Source organism: Bactrocera latifrons, unplaced genomic scaffold, assembly GCF_001853355.1.
Source record: "Bactrocera latifrons isolate USDA-ARS-PBARC rearing strain unplaced genomic scaffold, ASM185335v1 scaffold_1, whole genome shotgun sequence".
Lineage (NCBI taxonomy): Eukaryota > Metazoa > Arthropoda > Insecta > Diptera > Tephritidae > Bactrocera > Bactrocera latifrons.
Genome location: NW_017534407.1, coordinates 2,094,236 through 2,119,314, shown reverse-complemented (window position 1 = coordinate 2,119,314; position 25,079 = coordinate 2,094,236). Strand labels below are relative to the sequence as shown.

The 25,079-nt window shown below is 37.3% G+C and overlaps 1 protein-coding gene across 5 annotated transcripts in view; it reads right to left on the bottom strand.

Annotated features, from left to right (window-relative positions):
* Positions 1–25,079, bottom strand: part of LOC108965494 (homeobox protein araucan-like) — a 101,451-nt gene that overhangs the window by 73,777 nt on the left and 2,595 nt on the right. For all 5 annotated transcript variants that reach the window (XR_001993109.1, XM_018927990.1, XM_018927975.1 and 2 more), the window contains exon 2: positions 2,249–2,854. Coding sequence is in view for 4 of the 5 variants with exons in the window: in XM_018927990.1 (XP_018783535.1) it covers positions 2,249–2,854 (606 nt within the window). In the remaining variant the exon portion in view is untranslated. The remainder of the gene's footprint in view (positions 1–2,248; positions 2,855–25,079) is intronic.

The window sequence follows — 25,079 nt, the reverse complement described above, 5'->3', positions numbered from 1 at the left end:
TAAACCTTCAACTTGCAAAGCAAAACAAATGTGCCAAATGCCAAGCAAAGTCGGCGAACAGAGGAAAACGAAGCGAAATTAGTGGAAATGGGAAATGCGAAATGCAAATCCGCAAACCGCAGTCGAACAAGAAAAGTACACCAACAATAAACCAAATAAGCAGACGGCACGAAACACAAACATACACAAATACATGTAGGCAGCCAGCGGAATAACAACAAAAATCCGCTGGGTACCCACATTAAAAGCAAAAACAAAAGCAAAATGACAGTGACATTTAGTTCGCCGAGAGGTGACTGTATTGCCCCACAATATGTCTATTTGTGGACAATGGCGCTGGCGGTTCTGGCGGTGGCATTGTTGTTGTTGTGGCTTAGGGATGGTGGTGGGCGCTAGAGAATTAGCCACAAATGCCCGCAAAGCAACTGAATAAATGAACACAAAATACTTTACAAGCTTATAAACGAGTCGACAAATATAGACAAGAAATGCGAAAGCGAAATAAGAACATAATGCAACAAAAGAGACTAAAGAGAGGAAAAACGGCCACAAAATGCATACATTTAAATGGTATAACGCTATAATATGTGTATGAACGAGAGCGGAACTCAGATATTTCTGGCAAATATTAAGCGAATAGTGAACGCTGTGTAGGAGCTTAAAGCACTTAAGAGATCTATCGAAATTGTTGGAAAATTGAATATTTTCTAAAAACAAAAAAAAAGTAAATGAAAACCAATTTTTTCTTTTTTCATAACCTAATCATCGAACTGCCATATTTAGCATACATAACGGATTTGAGTTGAACGTTTTGGACCTGTGAGGCGTTTGAGGATTGTAAAGTTAAAGGAATTTTAAAGGTGGAAAAAAACTCCTCTCATCTTTCAAAAACTGTGAGATTCGTCTTGACCTCGCAATATCGACACTGCCAACAAGGAAGGGTTGCGATGTTTCCTACTGCGTGTACATCAACAGGCAGTGGCGGACTCCCCCACACACCAGACCGGTATAGTAACAGCCGTAGCATCGGTCAACAGCTGGATATGAGTCATCAAAAAAAATTTTATGAACAATTGAAAATTCAATAAAAATACCGCAAAAATACCGCAATACGTTGCTACACACCCATCATGACATTGAAGTCACTGCAGATGAAGGTCTTGAAAGATTCTCAAAACTTGGTCCATATGGTTTTTTTTTTTTTTTGTGAGACTTTTCAATACACGAACTGACTACAGCTTATATATTACAAGAAAGTATGTAACCCGCATGTCTACGCTTGATAATGTGTTTTGGATTAGTAGTAGTATTGCATAGGATTTGATGTTACAAGATCGATTTGAAAATCTTCCACCATGATATTAAACTGTATAAATACTACTATGTTTAATGAGCCGAAAAATTCTTTTCGTATTTTGTCAATAGATGTCGTTGCAGTCGCATATCTCCAGTGCTACCAATCATATTCTTTCATACCATATAGTGTTGGAAGGTGAGATTTTAAGCTTCATTTAACCAAAAAAAATTAAATTCAGGGAAGTTGAAAAAAAGTTAGAGTTGTTCAAAAATGAGTGAAAATATTGAGGAAATTCTTTATATTTTCAATTTTTTGTATTAAAAAGGGAAGAATGCTATGCAAGCCACCAATGAAATTTGTGAAGGTTACGGAGGCGATGCTGTATCAGTTCACTCGCTTCCGTTCTGGAAGTTTCGAAATTTCGATTTACAGCGATGAAAGTTTTACACTGATAGAATAACGTCTCTAGCAAACTACATGCAAAAAGAGGTCAACCAAAATGGTACATATTTCTTTATTTGCTTATTATTATAAATATAAAAAAATTTAATTTGATTAGAAATACGAAAAGACTTTTTCAACTAACCAGTATAATACTTTTCATGTTCCAAGTAAATGTTTATATATGTAGCTGTATATCGCAAGAACACACCAGAGCTCCAACCTGTCTCTATTCTGCCAAGGAGAATGTGGTGCCTTTTATTTATCAGATTTATAACTGCCAGTAATTACGTTATGGTCTGGTCGGTTTGGGTTAGCCAAAAAATGTAGTAATTTTGGTAACCGATCCAGTACTAGAGAACTATAATGTTAGTTAAATGAAGAAACAACTTTTAACATAACAGTCGCAAAATTACTGTAAATCAGTGATATTTTGTTTTCAATAAAACATTGCGATTAAAATGGATACTTATGTAAATAAGTAGTTATCCTTTAAATGTTCTGACTTACCAAACTTGAGTAGAAGGGCCCACTGTCGACGCTAATACTGGGATACGGATTCTGCTCATTCGAGGGATATGGTGTACCGTACACACCCACGCTAGGCGTTTGTACCCCAGCCGAAGCCGCTACTGCCGCTGCCGACTGCATACGCGCATAACTACTCAAAGCCAAACGAGTTGGATCGTATTGACATGAACAAACCGTTTGACCCGTCATCGGATCTGTCATAACTGGTCGACCATTATCACAGCAAACTGCGCCAGCGGACAGCGAATGTTGTGTTACTGAAGGTGGTGGTAAACCCGTCATTGGATCGACAGTTGCACATGTGCCATATGGTTCCAGCGAACTGCTGTCGATGCTGCCGCTCGCACTGGCGCTACTGCCTGCCGCGCTGGGTGTGCCGGTATTTGAAGGTTGCGAGGCAGGATCGGGCGTTAGTGTGCCACTATTGAGATCGACACCACCACCAACACCAGTACTGCTAACATTACTATCATGCCCATTGGAGGGCGGACTGATCGAGGCAGGTGGATGAGCAGGATTCGTGGCGGCTAACGGAGATGGTGAGATGGGATGCAGATTGGATAAAGCACCACCAGCCGTGAGATACTGGAAATAGAAAAGTATTAATCACTCGTATTTATTGAAGCATTTTTAGCTATTAACGATAATGTAAAATAGATGTATGTTCACAGTTTAAGGAGAGAATATAGCTTTCATATAAGTAGAGAACTTTGGTATACAAATTTAAATTTATAAACATTTTAAGTCATGTTCTCTCCCACTTGGCCTTGAGGCATATGCTGCTTAGAATATTTTTTAAATACTATATATCATAAAAATTGTCCAGTAGTTATTTTCACATCTCAAGTGTATCCATAATATGAAACTTCGCTGAACCATGCAGAGGTAACTGATCGATTATATATGTACTTAAAACTAGACCGTCAGTTGTTAGGTTATCGATCAGAAGTTTTGCAAACGTTCTTTTCTCCCAACGATACAGCTAATTTGTCAAATCTGCCAAAATCGGATCACATATAGCATATTTTTGCCATAAAACCAGAACAATCAAATGGTATTGTAACTTCAATGCAACCGATGTTAACTTTTTTTTCTTGTTCACATATAAGACTTTCCAAGTGGGTATTTATAGTAATCAACGAAACTCCATGATACTGAATTGAGAAATACAATGCTAATGCTAGGGTTAAAGGAGGAACTTGAACTGAGAACCCAATATAAAGCTACCTCGTTTCATATGTTACGAATGGGGTTGGTATAACTTATTTATTAACCGAATGATAGACAAATGGACCCGTAGTGTCAAATAATACATCAGAATTTTAAATTTGGAAGCACCTTTTTATACTAAAATTGTATTTTTTCTATAAAAAGCAGATCTTTTGTCAACCCCCGATATCGAACCGCGATAGCATATTGTTGCAATACAAATTTATAGATCAAAATCAAGTTCCTGTGCACCTGTGAGTTATGGAGTTACATGGGTTTCCTCGGGTAAAATAAATATCATATAAAAAATTAAATATTTTATTAGAATTTTTAAGCGTAACAAACATAGTGAAAAGAAATTTCGAAATTAAAAAAAAAAATGTTTTAAACTCGGTCATTGCAACGTAATTTGCGATGGCCCCTCGGAAAAAAGATGCACCAGCATTAGCAGGATAACTCTTTACAGGATCATCTAAAGTGAAATAGTTCGTGTTTTAGTAAAAATGTTAACTTAGAACTTGGACGAAGAAAAAAATACTGCAAAACGGATTTTTGGCAAAATTTTTACAAATTACAATTTCGCGACTTTTTTTCAAATAGTTGTAATCGAAAAAAATTGCAAGAATATCGGTTGTTTAGTTCTCATAAATCTTGCCAACCGACTTCAAAAACACAGTTTCGAGGAAAAGGCATTTAAAGACACACCAGCGCAAAATTCCTTTAAAGCTGAGTCTCCGAAACTATTACTCGGATAAATTTGAAAATTTAGAAGAATATTCTAGAGATATTGTAGAATTTATTAACGTAATAAAAAATCGATTTTTCGAAGCCCGTAAACCCATGTAGCTCCTTAAACAATTTAGTGGTATGGTGTAATACTTACTAGAGCAAATTTTAACTTTCTTGATTTGTTAGTTACCATAGACTCTTAGCTTAGTTTTAGTTTTCATAAAGTCTTGTAAGCAGAAGGTGTTTTCAGTTTAATTAATAATTGGTTACTACAAGAATTTTTAAAACTTTGGTTAGGACTGTATGGGAATAAGGCTCTATTGTTAGGAACTATACTTACCAAATCTATTCCCAAAGGCAAAATATCAAAGATTTCGTATATAACTATATAAATATATAACTATAAGATCTGGAAATTTCGCTTTTCAATCAATTCTATCCCTCCCAAAAAATTCCTCAAAAAATCGATTATTTTAGGCCTCAAAAGCAATCTCCCTTCTTAAGTCTACCTCCGTACACAATATTAGAATTTATTTTCATAAATAGCTAGGATAGAATTTTCTATGTATTAAAATCAATTAAAAGAACTTTAAAATTGCATACTCTGAGCTACTCTATGGCCAATAACAGCAAATATAGTACGAGTGGTCATAGAAAATTGAACTCAACAAACATTCGAATTGACCAAAATACTTTCTTAGTCCTTGCATAGCCTTTTTATGCAATGGAATTTACAGCAGCAACGTACACACAAACTTACATATGTACGTAGACAAAAGGTATATCATTTTTTACAACAAATATATATATGTATATGCATAAACATATCTTATGGCCTTTTTCCAGCAATAGCAATAGCAATAAATATACTATTCCACCTCAAGCAGTAGTGGTGGATGGCCAGGGCCGTTGCCGTTTTGGCTTTGGCGGCATTTTTCCTTTGAGGGCCTTAAAAATTTGTCAAAGCCTGTCACAAATTTGGCCGCTGATGGATTTACGATATCGGCGGTACAGCCACTGCCACCGCCACCACAAATATGGTTTTAGCCACAGAGGACGCCGTTCAACGCGCTTAACCGCTCAATTGGGGTTGACGGCTCGCTTTGTTTAGCGCTACACTCGCCTGTTGACCAAAGACGGCCAAGTGGTGGCTAGTGACCAGTGGCTATAGCGGTTGCGTGGTCAGTGTGTTGGTGCACATGCGGGGCGGTCGCGACATGAGTTGTCGTTGCGCTCACTTTAATTGCTAATAATAAATAAGTAAGCGAGCGAGCGAGCGCGAACCGTATTCAAGTGTAAATTATGTGCGAACGTGTAGATTATGAAAATTGTGTAATAAAAGCTAAACACCAGACAAAAGCCAACTGAGCGTATGCTCACTACAACTTTGCGTATTTAGCTGTAATAAAAACGGCAGGCCATAAACTAAACAAGCAAAGAACAACAACAGAAAGCCGAAAACGTATTCAAGTTGCAACAACTTCTTTTTGGAATATTCTGTTTTTGTATTTTTGTATACAAAAAACACATTGTATTGCTAATTTTTAGTCAATACTTTTTTCACCTCTTTTTCGCTGGCTTTGCTAATGAGCCACGTAGCGCTGGCAGCTTAAGCGCAACGCAGCTCCAACGTGGGCTTTAAGCACACCAGGCGAATTTGTTGCAGTGGCTACATGTATTTGTTTGTATTGTCATGCTTCGTCGAATCAGCGCTGGCACAACACGATTTAATTGAATTAGTTCTCATTAAAATAATATTCATATAATTGCATTGCAAAACGGCGCACTGAGGCGCGAAGCACCTGCCAAGTGCAACAAATGCAGCGTTGTAGTTGCAAGTTGAAAGCGTTTTGGAAAAAAATCCTAAATTAACGAATAGGAGCGGATTTGTAATACAATCTCATAAAAGACTCGACAACTATAAATGCGCTCATTTTTCAAGCTCACAAACTGAACTAATTGATTTCCGCTATTGGAATGACAGTGACGTATAAAGCAATGACAGTGAACATAGTTGGGCGGGCGCAAAGTAATTGGTGAGTGATATGAGGATAACTCTGCAAAATTCAGTATACAACTTATGAGTGCCATAACATGCATTTTCTATATATGGACATATGAAAAATTGCTTTCTTTGAATACACTTCATAGACCAGTGGAGATGCCTTTGAAAATGATGAAATAAATATATAAGCAAATTTGAATAGTTTAGTGAGTTCTGTTTTTGCATTTTCTGAGAAAAATTTTCATAGTAAATTGGATATTTTTCAGACGCAAGCAAACGTTTACTGACTTAAAAAACAGATATTTTTATGTTACAATTTTCGTTTGAAAATCATGGTTGTGCCGATATTAGTCCAAGTATGATGGAAAATTTATACTACATATTTTGAATCAAAATATTACAATAAAAATTTCTCCGCGTTTTATCGAAGAAAACAATGATATCTACGAAACAAGTAAGGAAGGCTTAAGTTCGGATGCAACCGAATATTTTATGCTCTTGCAACTTGCAAGAATCAAACTCAAGTAAACACTTTAAGGTATAAACTCTCAAACGGAGGATCGAAATCCAAACAATTTTATATATTATACTATATATATTCTAACTCCTATACTGAAAGATACATAATTTTTGTTAGAAAAACAAAAATCGTACTATTAATATGTCACGTACCAAAAAAAACAATCATCAAGGATGTTCGGAAACCCTGATATTTGTTATATAGGGCCTATGCCAAGTTTTCGCTTAAATATATATTTTTTAGGCACAAAGACACACCGTTATGAATAAAACACGGTCTCGGTTATCATTGGGATAACTCACATATTGGCCGATATATGCGGTACAAATTCACTCGGAAATTCGAAAATCTTTATATTAATTATATGGGGGCTAAGGGAAGTATTGGTCCGATTCAACACAGACAGACATAGAAGAGAAGGATTATCTCTTAACTTCACTTATATATCTCACACAATGACCGATAATTTTATCAAAAGTCAAATATCCGTATCGGTACTGGTACAATACACTATCCACCCCGTTATATTAATTACTTCTTATTTTATGTACTAGAAAGTGAACGAATCAAGTATAATTTAAAATTGTGTTATATGGGAAGTATGCGTGGTTGTAGTCCGATTTCGCCTATTTTCGCACTGTGATATAGGAATATGACAGCAATATTACGCACCAAATTTTTCCGAAATCGGTCTGTCAGGTGTATTTTGTTATTGATTTATTGCGCTTTTGGTAGTTTTCAACAATACCGTAATAGGGATTGTATAAGAGTGTACAGCTGCAAGTAGGGGATGGAGTCATATGTAAAATTTCAAGCAAGTGAGGAAAGTTCTCTGATTGCAATTCACTTGGAAGTGGCCAGAAACGATTCTTTTACATATGGCTCAAGCAGCTCACGACTTCCGGTCTTTAACCAAATATCCTCTGGTTAGCCAGAAAACACCCTTTTGAAGACGACTTTGAGGTCTGCTGCGTAAAAAAGACTACCAATGGAAAAGCATGAACAGCCTCGGATGAGAGACCCCCCTTTTGATGACGACCGTGGCAAAAAATATAAGAATTATCATTTAAGGGGATGCACGTGGAATGTTCGGTCCCTAAAATAGGAATGTGCCGCTGCCCAGTTGGTTGATGTCCTCATTAGAGTGAAGACTGACATCACCGCCGTCCAAGAAATGCAATGCATGGGACAAGGACTGAGGCGAGCAAATTTAGTAGGGGATTCGTGGTGGGAGAGAGACTCCATCACCGAGTACTGTCATTCACCCCGGAGGATGAGCGTCTGCCACAATCCGCATCAAAGCGAGGTTCTTCAACATATCGTTGATTTGCACCCACGCCCCGATGGAAGAGAAGGACGATGTGATCAAGGTTGCCTTCTCGTGCGTACGCTCCGGCACACAAAAAAAGAGAGAAATGATAAACTGGGCGACAAGGGTAAAGCTCGAAAATTCTATGAAAAGATGCGGTGACTAAGAGATGGTTTGAAGCATACTCTTATAGAACACCAAGATTTAGAGACTCATGCCTAGAGCATACTGACATTACGGAGGGAACACTTCTCAAGGCTGCTAAATGTCAGTGAAAGCCTAACACCAGAAGATGGTGAACTCGATTCCCCAATCGATGACGATGGAACAGACGTTCCATTGTCCGACCATGAAGAAGTTCGAATAGCAATTACCCGCCTGAACACAACAAAGCGGTGTTTTCCGATGGATAGCCGGCCGAGCTGTTGAAGCACGGCGGCGAAAAACTGATTAGGATCATGCATCAGCTTCTTTGTAGAATACTGCCGCACGAAAGCAAGCCAACAATTGGAATTTAAGTGTGATCTGCCTAATCCACAAAAAGGGAGACCCCACAATATGCACCAACTACCGTGGGACAAGTCTTCAACATCGGACATAAGGTCTTATCGAGCATATTGTATGACAGACTGAAATAGACCCTCAACAAATTGATTGGATTTTATCACCATGGCATTAGGCTAGGAAAATAAACAAGTGGCTAGATATTCACCATGCGCCAAATCTTGGAAAAGACCCGTGAACGGAGAATCGGCACTCACCACCTCTTCGTCAATTCTAAAGCTGCTTTCGACAGCACGAAAATTAGCTACATTTATGCCGTGATGTCGAAGGTACATTTGCGCCGGGATGTCTGAATTTAGTACCCCCCATAAAACTCTTCAGTAAAGAAGAAGAATTGTAAGCAATAAAACGCCCAATTTAAATTTTTTTCACGAGACTGAGTTATTTTGCATTTTCGGTGACGGTGTAAACTTAGAAACAATACACCCAGTTCAGGGTATAACAATAATTCCATGGGTATACTTATTATATTTTTAATTTTATTTCAACGCATTTTGCTTGCCTTGGAGCTATTCCTTTGGTTTGTTTGAATTTTGTGTAGGTATGACCTGTTTGAGAAATCCATTTTTACATTCCAGTTGCAATGAAATAATATCACCTGCGCAAAAATAGAAACAAACAAAATGTAACATGTTGCATGCAACACCGGCAGCAGCAGACGAGGTTTTAACGGATCAACGCGATCATTTTACAGCGTACAAGCGCGTAATATATAATTTTCCTCATTCGTGCACTTTCCGAAGCACACAACAGCGCTAGCAAGTGCGAATTCCTTTAAGCGCGCATTTAGCACACACTTAAAGTAACCGCTGACCGGTCGACCAAACCGCCGAACGACAGTAGCATGAAGGACATTTTTGCGCTGTTTGACTGCTTCGGTACACGATGCCATCCCCTGCGTTGCCAACCCACAGCACGAATGTGTTTGTTGTAATTCATGTTTGTTATATTGCATGCCGAAAATATAGGCTTGAAAGTGCAGCGGTTGCAGTAGACCGCGTCAGGGTAACAAGCTGCATGCCACAGTGCAGCAGCAACACCACTATAAGAACACTTTCGACATTGCTAATTAAAAATGCCTACACTGCAATTGCGGAATTAGTTTCTTATCGCGCTTATCATCAATGACGTTGCGACCGCCAACTTGCCACAAAGCGTTGCCAACGTGGCAAGCGCTGCTCACCTGATATCACACACTTTTTCCACATTGCTGCTGTTGATGCGTTGATGGATAGTTGAGGAGCTGTGAATGCCGCAAGGCTTTTTGCCAAAGTGCGCAACAGCGAAAATACCGAACAAAAAACCAGCAATAACAACAACAACAGCAAAGGCAAAATTGTATAGGCACGTCAACGACGGTGACTGCAACGTTAGAGGGCAAAGCCGGCGGCAGCATAATGCATTTATGAATATTATTAAATTTATATGATAATTTGTGCATTTTTAATTTTTCGCTTCGTATTTTGTTGCACGCTTTTGTTGCTTTTGTAGATAGCGGTAAATGCTTGGAAGGCGTTTTGCCATACATTTTCCCCATTTTATGACCAAAGTCACGCGACTCATACGCTCCGCGTCGCCGCCGAGACACGAAACAATGTGGCTTCAATCGCCCAGTTCAGCTATGAGCTCAAAGTAAATGGAAAATAAAGTAACACGAAAATGCCTAGAATATGTTTAGTGCCAAGTAAGAAAATAGAAATAAAAAAACTCAATTAAGGCGACGAACTACATGTAAAACTTAAAAAAAAAGCTACAAACTTTAATTTATGTGTATACTTTGGATATCAAGTGAGGTCCGCAGTGTTCAGGGAGACCAGTGGGTTGAACCCGCTCCTTAATAGGTTTGATATACATCTAAATCGAAGGTTATATCAACCAAACTTGCTGATGACGAATACTTTCTGTATTTCCTCAGACGGTGTGAAAATAATTGAACTCAGATAGTAACCACGCCTACTCCTCATATAACGGTTATTACAAAAACTACTAAATGCATCATTACTCAGTAAATGTTTACGTTAAAAGCAGTTAATATCATACTTAGAACTTCATAGAAGCCGATATAGAAATCGGACAACTTGAGATGGAATCCTATATTTTAAGAACAACTCAACCTATGTCCACGAAATTAAAAAAAATTGCACCGAAGCTAAATACCCTTCACAGGTGCATTTGTGAAGTAATTATGTGTTCAGTTTGTATGGAAGCTATATGATATAGTAATCCGATCTGAAAATTTTTTTCGGGGATTATATTATTACCTTAAGCAGTAATCCAAGTCAAATTTCGTGAAGATACCACGTCAAATGTGAAAGTTTTCCATACATGAACTTGATTCCGATCATTCAGTTTGTATGGCAGCTATATGTTATAGTTAACCGATCTGAACAATTTTTTCAGAGATTACATTATTGTCTTAGAAAATAATCTGTACCAAATTTCGCGAATATATCTTATTAAATGCAAAAGTTTTCCATACCAGCACTAGATTCCGATCGTTAAGTTTGTATGGCAGCTATATCTTATAGTTAACCGATCTGAACAATTTCTTTGGAGATTATATTGTTGCCATAGAAAATAACTTGTGCCAACTTTAGTGAAGATACATTGTCAAATGTGAAAGTTTTCCGTACAAGAGCTTGATTCCGATGTTATAGTGGTCCGATATCGACAGTTCCGACAAATGAGTAGCTTCTTGAAGAGAAAATGGTGTTTGCAAAATTTCAAAACGATATCTTAAAAACTGAGGGACTAGTTCGTATATATACAGACATACGGACCGACGGACAGACAGACAGATGGACATGGCTAAATCGAATCAGCTCAACATACTGATCATTTATATATATACTTTATAGGGTCTCCGACGCTTTCTTCTGGGTGTTACAAACTTCGTGACAAAATTAATATACCCTGTTCAGGGTATAAAAAAAACATTTTTGTGACATTTACAATGTGACCTTATCAGCACCAAAATAAAGTTATTAACAAATCAAAACTTTTCTAATTATAGTGAGAAATTAACGCCAAACAAAAATACAGATTATTCTCTTTGGAAAGCTGTAAAAAATATACAAGTACAAGAACCCATCCCCAGTGGCTTAGGGGGCGGTAGAATTTACCCGCGGTAAGGTATGCCTGTCGTAAGAGGCGACTAAAATCCAAAACAGGTGCATCTCGAGTTAACACCACCAAATGTTGCCATTTTTAGCGTCGTCTACTGCCTGTGCACATACAAATTGATTATAAGGTGAGGACGAGATCCGAATACACTACTTTATTTCAAACATGTTTGAGTGTCAACGTTATGCTTAAGCATAAGTTGGTTCCATGACCAATAACAATAGTATATGAGAGACTATATTATTCACATATTTCATTGTAGTGCAAAAAAAAAAACGATGACGAAAATACAGATTGATTGCATTGCATTTTGAACAAGTAAGATAGATATGACAAAATTATGAAGAAGATGAAGTGCAACCAATTTTTAGTATCAGTCAGAATTTATAGGGCAGCCAGGGATCTAGCTCAATGGGAACAGTTGGTGTGAAACAGCTTTCTCATATAGCATTGATTTAAGGGGATTTTGAAAAATTCGATTTTTTTTTCATATATTTAAAGTTTAGACCCTTAAATACATATACTCTTTTGGATTTTTAAAAATTAGAATTATTTTAAATCCGTAAAAGTCTTCACAGTTTTGAGATGGGTGATTATTTCGATGACTCTGACGACCACTTGATCTGGGTTTTTACACTGCGACATCTAATTTTCAGCCATTAGTGTAGCATTTGAAAAACATTTATTAAAGTGATGATAGGCATGCATTCTTCGTGTGTTCAGTGTTGTAACCAATGTTGTTATGACGTTTGATGCTTTCGCAAGGTCGATTGATGGGTGCTGTAGTAGCTGCGTCAGTGACAAAACATCACTGAGAGAGAAAATTCCAACAATAAATTCGAAGTTGCACAGTACTGTGACTAGATTCGACAATTTTACTGCAGTCGTTCTTTTCTTCAATTCGCTTATTTTTGGCAGTACTTGAACGATTTTTGGAAGGGTGACTGTGAATTGAAGAACGGCATCATGCCTTTGTACTCCCTTTGTCCCACAAAGCTGCACAACTTTTTTGGCCTAAGAATTAAGCTAAAACAGTATTACGTTTCCGTCTTCCGTCTTGACGCTCAGAAAAATGTTGTAACTTCTCGGAATATTTCAGATATCTTTCCAATCAAATAATTTGAGCGATTTTCGAAATATTGCGGTACATTTAATAGGAAAAACATGGTATCATGGTTTGCTTTCATAAACATACAGACAAATGTGCCAAAGAAGGAATATAGGTACATACATATGTACTATAAGTATAATATGTTTGTCATGTGTGAGCACTGGTTTATTTTGCAAGTCGGTCTGTAGGTAAGCAATAAATTTGATAAACTTTATTGAAAATAAGAAGAATCTGATTTTGATTTTTTATGATATTTGTGGTTCACTGGAAATAATGTATAAGTTTTAACTTTTAACTTTTAGGGGGTAGGGTGGTGGGTGAACTTTCTCATATGAATAATATATGTAGYTAAAGTTATCGGAATGAAACTTTCCACAGAGAGTTCCCACAAGGTGTAACGTTTATAGATTGTTTAAAATCTCGCTACCATATATCAAATATGTAAACCAGGTCGTTCTTTAACCGAAAATATGTTCCCCCAGTGGCGCCATTTATATGTCGACTGGTGCGTTAGAATCTGCTATCTTTATCGATTGTCCAGTGAGAATTTCAGGACATTCCATTGTCAGTTTGTTTGTGTTATTGGTGCGAAAATGAAAATTTAATATTGGCTCTTTGTACGAACCAATATTAAATTTTGTTTTAAAATTGGTAAAACTTTTACCGAAACGTTTCAATTGATGCAACAAGTTTATGGCGATGATTGCCTATCCCATAGCAGAAGTTGTCGATTAGAATGGACCATCTGCAATATTTATATTTATATATAATTACATTTTCGTCTCGTTACTTTTTGCGGGGTGACAAGAAGACTTTGAAAGGAAAATTTTGTTCAAATTTCAGTCATATATAAAGTGAAGTGTCTCTTTATGGTTAGTAATTTCAGGAAATTCATAACCATTATATTATTATTTAGCTATATAAATGGCTAAAGCGAATGTGTGATTTCTAATCAGTCTACATCTATGTATGTTTATAGAATGATAGTATTGAATTATAATTTGCTGTAATTAAATTCGAGCTAGTCAAAGGGGGAAACTCAGTGCAATCTTCCTTCAGGCGGAGGAATACATATAGTGTTATTTATGTTATTTAAGCGATTTTATAAAAAATTAGTACCAACTCAGACAAGTTTACGATGGCTTTTTGACCCTTCGTTTACAGATGAGTTGCAACTTCAGTAGTTTTCTGATGAAGTTTTTTCTCAAGTTATTTATATGTATGTGCAAGTGTGGTTCCCGTCTATAGATGCGATATAAAGACACTTCAAGGAAGGCACTGACTCGATTCAACCCATTTTTGAAATCTCTGAATTCCAATAGCATATCTCCCGCATTAACCGATATTTTTGGTAAAAGTCAGCTATATGTACTGGATTTACTTATTCAGGCTTGTACAATTTTGGTTCTGTATCTGTCTCGATTTGTTTTAGGTGATACTTTGTCAACATGTTGCAAGAGTATAAAAACTGTTCGCATATATACAGGCGAACAGGCGTATAGATATATCTAAATTGACATGACGAGCTGAGTTGATCTTTAATATTATAACTATACTCTTTAGGGTATCCAAAATTACTACTGGGTGTTACAAACAGCTAAATTTCCAACACATTTTTCTTTCAAACAAAGCTTTAAACCCTTTTTACCATACTTTGAAGCTTTAAGCCCAGCCCAGTACGGAATGAAACTCATCTTCCTTCTCTAATATGCTTTAATTGTTTTATTCCGCATTTTCTTCAGTGCTTCACTGCAACGGTCCAAGTTTTTAACCAAAGTTCATTGTTCGTTTTACATTTCTTTCGTCTTGTGCTAAGAAAAAATTGTCATTTGCAAGTTTTTCTTGACCTTCTATTATTCTTAATACTTTCTCTCTGTAGAAGTTCAACCTGCAAAGTCTTTTAATTCCTTTGTTGACCAAATATACTAGCGTTCTTTTGCTGAAGTTGTCTAGCTCTGATATTTTCAAGCGCGCAAATGAGTTTTCTCCTGATTTTAGGGTATTAAAGAGAGACTTAAATTAAATTTTAGTATATTCATATACAGACTGCATAAATATGCCAGAATATACAAAACACTCAAGCGGCATTTTTTTCCTCACCTCACTTTGCAAGCGACAAATTGTTTGAAAGTGACTTGGAATTTCAGAACATTGCACTGTCGCCTGGAAATTAATATCGATTATTTTGCAACGAAAAAGTGCAACACAAATGAATGTAAAATAACTGTAAATGGGGCGCCGCACACAGCAAGAGTAAACACAACGCGCTTACGGCATTGCAACACGCACTGCAATTGAGTCATTTCATGCCTGCCGCAATCACATTTACACACACATATTATTTGGTGTACATATACATATGTACGTATGTATGGAAATATGCTTGCAGACCCTGGCAGACTCTAGTTTTGTCTTTTACAATATATGATTTTATATTAAAATTTTCTGTTTTCGTCTATTAAGTTATATATTCCTCACAATCTGATGGCTTTGATGTAACGTTTTAGCTCTGTTTGAGCTATGCTATGCTAAACGAACTCTGTAACCAGACAACAGGTCAGCTGAAAAGTCCCCGGCCTACTATAGAAAAACATATGTATTTATTTTGGAATATTTGTTTTTGTTATTCAACATAATTTTCTTCCTTCAAGGATAGCTCATTCATTTCAACGACCCTCCAACTTTACTGATTTGTGACACGATGCATTGTCTTTGTGAAACAGCACTTTCAATAATGCTATGTAATATTCGCTGTAGATGGTCCTTTCTTTGTCAAAGTAGTCAATAAAAAACATTCTATGTGCATCGCAAAATAAAGACGCCATAACCTTACCAGCCGACTGTTGCTATATTCCACGCTTTGGAACGGAGTCAACTTAGACTATCGGTTGAACTTGGAGTGAAGTTATGGAGCCATGTTTCACCCATTGTGACATATCGAAGCAAAAAATCAACTCTATCTAAAATTATTTTGGGTTTTTCTTTTTGATTTTTTCATCGGAAATTTTCTTTTGAGCGTCCACTGAAATCACCGTCTTCGGTGGTCGTTTCACCGCGTCTAAACTTAGTATACAGATCCTCGATGCTTGCTTTTTCAAGGACAAGAACATGGTTCTTCCGATGGTTTGCCGACCGAGCTATTCAAATACGGCGGCGAAGAACTGATAAGGAGCATACATCAGCTTCTTTGTAGAATATGGTTGGATGAAAGCATGTCCGACGATTGGAGTTTAGGTGTGCATTGCCCAATCCACAAAAAGGGAGGTAGAATAAGCCTTCTCAGCATCGCATATAAGGTTGTATCGAGCATACTGTATGAAGGACTGTCGGCTGCAGTCATTAACTAACTGATTGGACCTTATCAGTATAGCTTTAAGCCTGGAAAATCTACAATCGACCAGATTTTAACAAATCGACAAATCTTGGAAAAGACCCTTGAAAAGAAAATCGAGAAGGTCGTGTACCATTCCCTATATTAAAAAAAAAACAACTGGGCTTATGCCGCTATGTCTGAACAGGGATACCAACCTGCAAAGTTAACACGGCTGTCGTAGTGTAACACCAGAAACTCCGTCAGAATCGGGAAGGACCTCTCCAAACCGTTCGCTACTAAGCGAGGTTTTAGACAAGCAGACTCGTGTGACTTCTTCAATCTGTAGTGCTAAATAGTAAAGGTACAATAAGATGTTACAGTTACTTAGTTCTGCTTGTTCTAGATTGGACTAGGAGAATATCTCCTGTCATCAAACAAAGAGTCGCACTCGCGACTTGGCAGTCCCAGGACACTTTTGGCAGTCACTACTTCGAAGTCTTAGATAATCTCGTCTATCTTGGAGCCAGTCTTAACACCAACAACAACGTCGGCCTTGAAATTCAGCGCAGAATAACTCTTCCCAAAAGGTGCTACTTGTAACTGAGTAGGAAACAGAAGTAAAGTCCTCTCGACGAAGAGGTCTCTTATGATAAAAGTTCTCATCAGATCGCCTATTGTTGAAAACTAATTTATGAGAAACTTAGTCCAGCAGATTTTTTTATTTCTGAACAAATTACTATGAATATATTTAAAGGAACACCAGGTGGATAAGCAGCAACCCCAATTATTTAAAGAATATTGATGTTTGATTCATGTGAGGTTTCTTAACGCGAAACTATTAAGCTTCTTTAAAGCACTTATTATCGGATCCAGTCCAATGAGATACTCAATTTGAAATTTATTTTCTTCAGAACAAGTGGTAGACTCTCCCCCTTAATCAGATTTATAATTTTACAAACTATTTTTTACGTCAAAAATTTTAATAAAGTTCATTAATGATACAGTTTCAAAACCTAAAAAATATATTTTAACCTATCACAACACATTATTAAACAATTACCGAAAAACTCAGACATTAGTTCTCACTTTACTAAGTAGCAACATTAGTCTAAAAAATTTACTTTAAATAAATCCTATAACATTTCCCACTGGGTTATATACGATTGCGCTGGTATTTGTTTAAAGGTAAAAAGTGTGTGTTGTGTAGGTGTGTTACGTTTTCGTCGTGCGTTCGAGGAAGTTGACAAACATCGAAAAAATAACGCAAATAGCAAACGCAGCTAAAAGGCGAGACTTACAAAAAGTTGCTTAAAAGAGTCCGCAATTTGCAAAGAGGCGAAAAAAGTAAACAAGCCGCTTGACCGTAGCTAATATCCACATCCCTGCCACCCCCGACCACTTGACAACTACTTGTGTCATCCATTTGGCAGCGCACCTCTGACACAGCGGGGGTTGAAGTTGTTTTTGCAATTTGTTGTTTACGCTTGCGTGTCTTATTGTTTATAAGTAATTTTTTAGGTTGTTATTTCGGTTGTTGTTGTTGTGCATATTATTGCTTTAGCGATTTTCTCATGGTATTCTATAATATTCCGTTTTGTTTGCCACTTATGAGCAACCTTGTAGCTGTGGTTAGGCGCGTTTTGCTGCTGTGGTTGTTGTTGGCGTTGGCGTCAAACAACAAAAAAAAAAAAAAAAATAGGCACAAATAAAAGTAAGCCAGTGTGTCACAGGCCGAAGAATTAGGCAGCGAATAGACATACATATAAATATATAAACTGTTTAGCCACACATACGCACTTCTTTTCTTTAGCAATTCAGCAACAACAATTATTGCCTAAGTGGACATAAATTTACACTTTCGCGTATCTTAAGTACGCTCCCCTATTAGTTCTATAAATATTTGTCTATATTCGTAATAAGCTCTTATTTTCAAATTTTTGTGTGCCAAATCTCATACTTTCATACACACTTATACAATTATATGTATATGTATGTATTTGTTTCGGGCGGAGCTTTGACTTTTATCGCATATTTTTGAAAGTGAAATAATTATATATGCATAAGTTTATGTACATACATATGTACATATTTATATGCTTCTCAATACCGGACAATAAGTACCAATACTACAGTTACAGTTACATATGTAACAATTTAGTTGGAATTGTGAATACAACAGGTAGGTAACTTTGGATGTCTGACAACGCATCCAGGCCAATTCTGAAACTACCGGGGCTATGCTCCCCTCACTACCTCTTGTACTCTCTGAACCACCATGTGCTCCTGATGAAATTGATCATTATAAAAATTTTTTCAGTACAACCTCAGAGAAGTCTTCAAGAAACCCTACTTCTCAAGAGTTCTTATGTTATTCCTTAAGGATTTTAATAGTCGGCATGTGCGGCCCATATTCCATTCATGCCACGTTTGTCTGCATCTTGTGCAAGTTTAGGTATTGACTCCTCAGATACTCAGTTAGTTTTTCCGATATTGAAACTTTAAACATTACTGTATACAATGAAAAAATATTACAGATATTATATTAAAAATGGCCAAAATGACTCTTAGAAATGAATTATTGGAAAACCCTGTCCACGCTCTTAGTCACACTAAGAAGGCTTTCTTTAATTGCTGTGATCTCCGTTTGTTAGACACTAAAGTGGTTTAGTAGAGGAAAGGTGATTTTGTTATTTAATTTTGCTGTAAATAAACTACCTCCCATACTATTATCTAATTTTGACCTTACCGTACAGATGTTTTTCTCCTCGATGAAAGAATACTGCGGAATTTCGAAATCTTATATGCATATACAAATGAGTTAACCGAGCCTTGGGCACCACCACCTTCTTTTTATACTTGCAAACTGCTGTAGCTACTTGCCTTAGCCAGCATCTAAGTCTCATTTCCATGAAAGCTTTATGTCTAAAATTTGTCCCAAGTCGCTTTCTTATCTTCTATTATTAGCCTGTTGCCATTTATTAATGGCGACCTCACTTCTGGAGTGCTACGTTATCTAGAAACAGCATTAGCTCGGTCTTGCTAACATTTAAGTTTAGTCCGCACGGCTCAATCGCTTATTATTGTTTGCATAAGGTTGGCGAAAAATCAATCCAAATTTCATCTAACTTTCATATAGCCAAAAAGACGTCTAAATTTTACTTGTATTTACATATCCAAAATATATATTTTCCAATAGGGTTTTTCGCAACATGATCCAAGTAGAGGTACTATTTTCAATACCCCTTTTTGACAAATCACGCATGACTCATGTCAAGCCGGCATGTTATGTTTTTCAGTATTATTTGGCATTTTATCGTGGAAAGACTTGCGCATGAATAAAGTTTACAAACCGTTCGGCTTTATTACGCTCCTCTCAACTTATGGTCAACATATTCGGCCTACGAAGCGGACTATTCGTAACACCACCACCCATCTTGAGACCCAGCATTAATTACTGCATAATATTCGACCGAATATACCACGTACGGAGAGTCGATTCGGTGCCGTTCGCAGCAATGCGGCAATGGAACAAACCTGCAAAAACGACATCACTTCGCTCTACGGACTTTTTAAAAGTTCCAAGAAGATCCGACATTTAAGAGCCAAATTTTGTTTAGCGGTGAGGTTAATTTCCATGGGTATGTAAACAAGCAAAATTGCCAAGTTTGTGACGAAGAACATAACTTGAAAAGATTCAAGAGCTGCCATTTCATCCAGAAAATATAACGGCTTGGTGTGGTTTGTGGGCCGATGGAATCATCATGACATCTGCTCTGATGTTATGTCATAAATATAACTGGTGGGCTGAAAAGTTCTTAGGTTGATTTGATGATACCACTAATTTTGGGTGAAATTGTGTTACATTACAAAATGTGAATCAAAAACAATTTCTTGTGTTAATAAGGCGTTGCTTTTTGGGAGAAAATACTGTTGAAGCCAGTGTTTGTATTGGTCAATAATAATTGGCCTTTGGACCAAGGAAATAAACCGTATGCTTCCGGTAAGTTTCTTAGTGATTGTTTCATGTTCTCAGAAACCTCAAGAGAATGCTCACTGGAAAGAAATTTAGCAACAATCCAGAGGTAATTGCAAAAACTGAGGCTTATTTAGGCGCGGGTAAATGTATTATAAAAATGGTATTGGAAAAATTTTTCACCGCTATAATCACACTCGCATATAATATATATTTTTTTAAATTAAATCAAATCTTATCAAAAAAATGTCTATGCAAACCTACGAACTTTTCAGCTCACCTGTTAGCTTTAAATCCACTCCAAGAGTTTAGACGATTTTAAGAGAAGACATAAATATATGTACAGAAAATATTTCTATTAGCGGACTACTCTCATTAAGTCTTCCCTAAAAATGTCTTTTTATGTAGTTGAAGCGGATATTTATACTTCGAAGACGTAACTCTTCTTTTTCTTGATAGGCGTAGACACCGACACCGGTTATAGCCGAGTTCACTTTAATCTATTAAGCAATAAAAATAATGAATTTAAAACACTGATTTGCAACCTGGTAAACAATTATCAATCGAACTAATTTTGAATCACAAGCAACCCATACAAATCAAGTGAACTTAGATTCACTCAAATAAACAAGTGCTTATCTATATATGTATATTTAAATACGAACACAAACATGTACAAATATTTCCTCCACTTAGTTTTAGCTGTCAATATGCTCCACTCATTATCACACACATATCAGCCAACGCGCCACCACTCGCCTGCTGATGCAACCAATAACGCCACCACTGTTGCATGTGAATTCATAGTGACATATTGAATAACTTGAAGACTACAGAATGTGGTGAGTGCATCATGTCTGTTATAGCGGCCTAAGCAATAAATAAAAACCAAATCAAGTCGAGCAAGAACCGATGAAACTCAAATGAACTGAACTCCATTGCGAAGCCAAGTCAAGTGAACTAAGTAAGTAAGTAAGTGACTGGCTGTGAACCCAAACGCTAGTCAAGCACCATCAAGTCGGCTAAAGTCAAGTCACTTCACTTTAAACTGTGAACCGGCGAGGCACAGTGCATCGATGAATGAATGATTTACGATGTTCCATGGAAAAACTACTCTGAATAATTTATTGATAAATTGTGAAAGCGAAAAACCGGCAAGCCGCAATGCCCACTTGCTTACGGGATGTGGAGTCAGCCCACAACGAGCAGGAAATAAAAAAATACTATACACACATACATGCATATACATTTGTATATATATGTGTGTGTGTGTTTGTATTTAACAAGTCGGCTCAGAACAGCCCAACCCACCGACAGTAAGCAAGCAGTCGAATAGCCTTGCGCCAGCTAGCAAGCAAGCAGCAACATCATCAGCGCCAACCATCAGCCGGCATTCACTTTTGGCATGAAAAACTTCAAATTGGAATGCAGCAGAAAATGTCAATGCGAATTCCCATCGCATGCTCATAACAGCCAGGCAGCGTCCGCAGCTGAGCCAGCAATTCGCTCGTTGCTGCAATTGCTGCTCGTACTTCCTTCACAGCTCTAGCTGTGGCGTGGCCCGAGGTTGTGGCAGCGTGCGACGTGATGCCAATAAAATCGTGTGATATTTTTGTGCGATCGCATTCGCAACTACCTGCAACACTCATGCCTATTGCAACAACTGTCATAACACACACGCACACACACACATAATGATTGTGGTTGGATATGCTGCAGTCTATCAGCATTCATACAAATGGCATTTGTGGCGTGCAACAATGCGCTGTGCAGTAGCTGATCGTGCCACTCAACTTCGACGACACAACAATTCGGACCGTAGCTTCACTTCAGCTGTCATTGCGGATTGTTAGTGCATGCATATAGGTGTGTGTGTGTGTGTCCCTTTGTAGGGTTGCATGGCCCAGAGGACTCATAAATATTCTGTGCGGATGCTTGTCAAAAATGCATGATGGAATTATGACAGATCGTTATGATTAGCACGTTGCGATGTGCGTGATATGCCGTGGCACAGTGATGATGACAAGTGATCGTCAACGTTCCTCAGCGATCAACGATCAGCGACTTTGGTGTGTGATCACATTGATTTCGTGGCATTACATGGATTTTTTATGCAGCTGCTAAAGGATATGCAAGTTGTTGGAGTGGCGCAATTTAATTGAGTAGCGTTCTCATAGGGCGCATGCATTGTAAGCATTTGAACGTAATTATTTGGCTTTTTATGAAAGAGTTGGTATGATGTAAACAAATTAATGAATTGCCATTCTCAGGCATTTCAAATGCTATGTGCGCTAATTTCTCAGTAGTATAACAATTCCACTTTTTTTTTTTGTATCAAAAGCTTTCTTTTTTTAGTTGAATAAATATATATTTGCTTTTTACACCCTCGACAGGGTTTGTTAAATTTGCCACGAACTTTGTAACGCACAGAAGGATACAAGAGTCGTTAAGTTGTTACGTGAGCATATACCGACGACGGCCATGAACACAATACGTTGATCAACGCCCCTAATAGTTTATGACTTTTGCAAGTTTTATTTCATTCCAATCGGTCATTTGGAAAGGATACCTTTTCCACTTTGGTCGGGTTCGACGCCGACATAAAACCTCTGCCGTGCTGTAGGTCGGGGGCCCGGTACTCAGCGCCACTCCACACCGAACTGAATTTTCAATTCTACCTGACTTTAGGTTGAAACTACAGCTCCGACGAATATCCCCGAAGGGCCAAACCCAATGAGCAGATTGGAGCAAACTCCAACTCTTCGTGGTGCCATATTTAAGTCTCCGGCCAGACTTTGCTTTTACTAGTTGAGCACTCATCAAACTCAATGACTGGTGACATTTGTCGCTTGAACTTTAAATGCCTTTTCATTAAAAGGAATCTTTTTAAAAGTCTATAATATCAGTTCAAGCTGAGTATTATAGTGATATTTCTTACAATACTGTGCTGAAATTGTGAGACAAGCCAAATAACAGGCATAGTGCAAATGGGATTTTACCTTACCGCTTGTTGTAATTACAAGACGTAATGAAAACTAGTTCAAGAAAAGCTGAGGAGGTTATCCTCGATATACGGCCAATACATATTCAAGTAAAGCGGGGCATAATACTAAGGAAAGCTGGATAATGATTTTAGGTCTTTGGCACCAGACACGTCTTCATTACAGGCGTGATGTTAAGAAATTTGAACTAATCTGGAAATGCTGGAAGATACATGAAGTATTAAGCACATCTTATACATTCTTCCGGTAAAGAAGACTAGACAAATGAGTATGTGATAAACAGTTCCAACGGTGAAATCTACATATTCACCGACGTATCAAAGGCTGAAAAAAGAGTAATTGAGGGCTAGTAAACCATAGGAAGAAGGTAGTCTCAAACTGAAATTAATTTTTTCACACCGAAATTGTTAACATAACAGAAGGCTTTGGTGTCAAGTGGGCGTCTGCTCTAACCAGTAAACCCAAAAATCTTCTATTGGCTAAGGAAGTAAAATTTAGGCCATCCGTAATCTAAACTCTCAGTAAGTAAATCTGTTATTATCATCAGTGTACATATATACAAGTAGGAATAGAAGGAAACTAAAAAGCATACGAGTTGGCTCATCGGAGCAGCTGGGAACACAATACCACAAAGCTGCCCCATACCATTACACTCCTTCAAGAGTCAAGGGACCATCGGGAAAGCTCTTATGTCTGCAAAACAACTTTGTAGTAATCTTAGTGGACAAAAAGCTGCTACTTTTCGCCTTCTAGAAGCACTCGAATAACCAGTTTTTAGCCAGATGAGATGTGATATATTATACGGCTCTAAATGCGACATTCAGCAGCTTTGTTTTGAAATATACTATACTATTGAAATTGTGTACAATATTATGTTACATAACATTTCAAACATAATTTGACAAAAAAAAATTAAGAGGAGACATTTAAATATAATCATTTGTTCAAGCGGCCTCAAACCTATTCCGGCCTAAAAAAGGGGTGTGTATAAAACTCTTCGTATGAATAGTATGTTAACTAATTAGATTTTCTTCAAATTACCATTTCAACACATTGTAAAAAGAATTATATAAATACAGATATTTCTAAAAAATAGCGTTTAGCATAGACTGTAGAGTTTTTGCTAATAAAAACAACTTCTCTCATAAAATCCACATTATAAATTTAATGTTGGAAGCTGAGAGCTGTAATCAACTACAAAACTTAGTAGAACTTCCATTCTGTCAACCAATTTGTTTACAGCAGCTGTTTAAGACGGTACACCTCAGTAGTGCTTTGCGATTTTAACAATGGATAAAACTTTCAAACAAAGAATTTTTCTCGAATTTTATATTTCTAGAAACATTTCGTGTCATCAGTTGATCAAAAACACAGGTGTACCACTTGTAGACCCCTTTCAAAGACGGTCGAGAAATCGTTCAAGACATGCCTTGTTCTGGACGACCTTGAAAAGCGTCAACTCGAAATCTCTCGCAATAGAGGCGTTGTTACTCGAATCGTCCCGATAAAGCAAAAAAATTTTTTTTTTCAAAAAAAATTACCGTAAGCAAGACTTTTTGGGCATGCTTGACATGCGAATTGTGATTCCACATTCATGAAGAGCATTATAACTGCCGATAAGGCTTGGGTTAATGAGTTTCACATGCAAACAAGTCAACAATCAGCGGAGTAGAGTCCGGTTTCAGTCGATCGAAGAGATAAAACAAAATTCGCTGAAGGAGCTGAATGTTATCCCAAAAAGTGCTTATGAAAAAAATGTTTCGATGACTAGGAAATGAGTATATTGAGCCATATATGTCTGCATATAAGCGAACTAAACACCACCAATAATGTCAGCCTGGAAATCCAACGCAGGATAACTCTTGCCAACAGGTGTTACTTCGGACTGAGTAGGCAATTGAGAAGCAAAGTCCTCTCTCGACAAACAAAAACCAAACTCTATAAGTCACTCA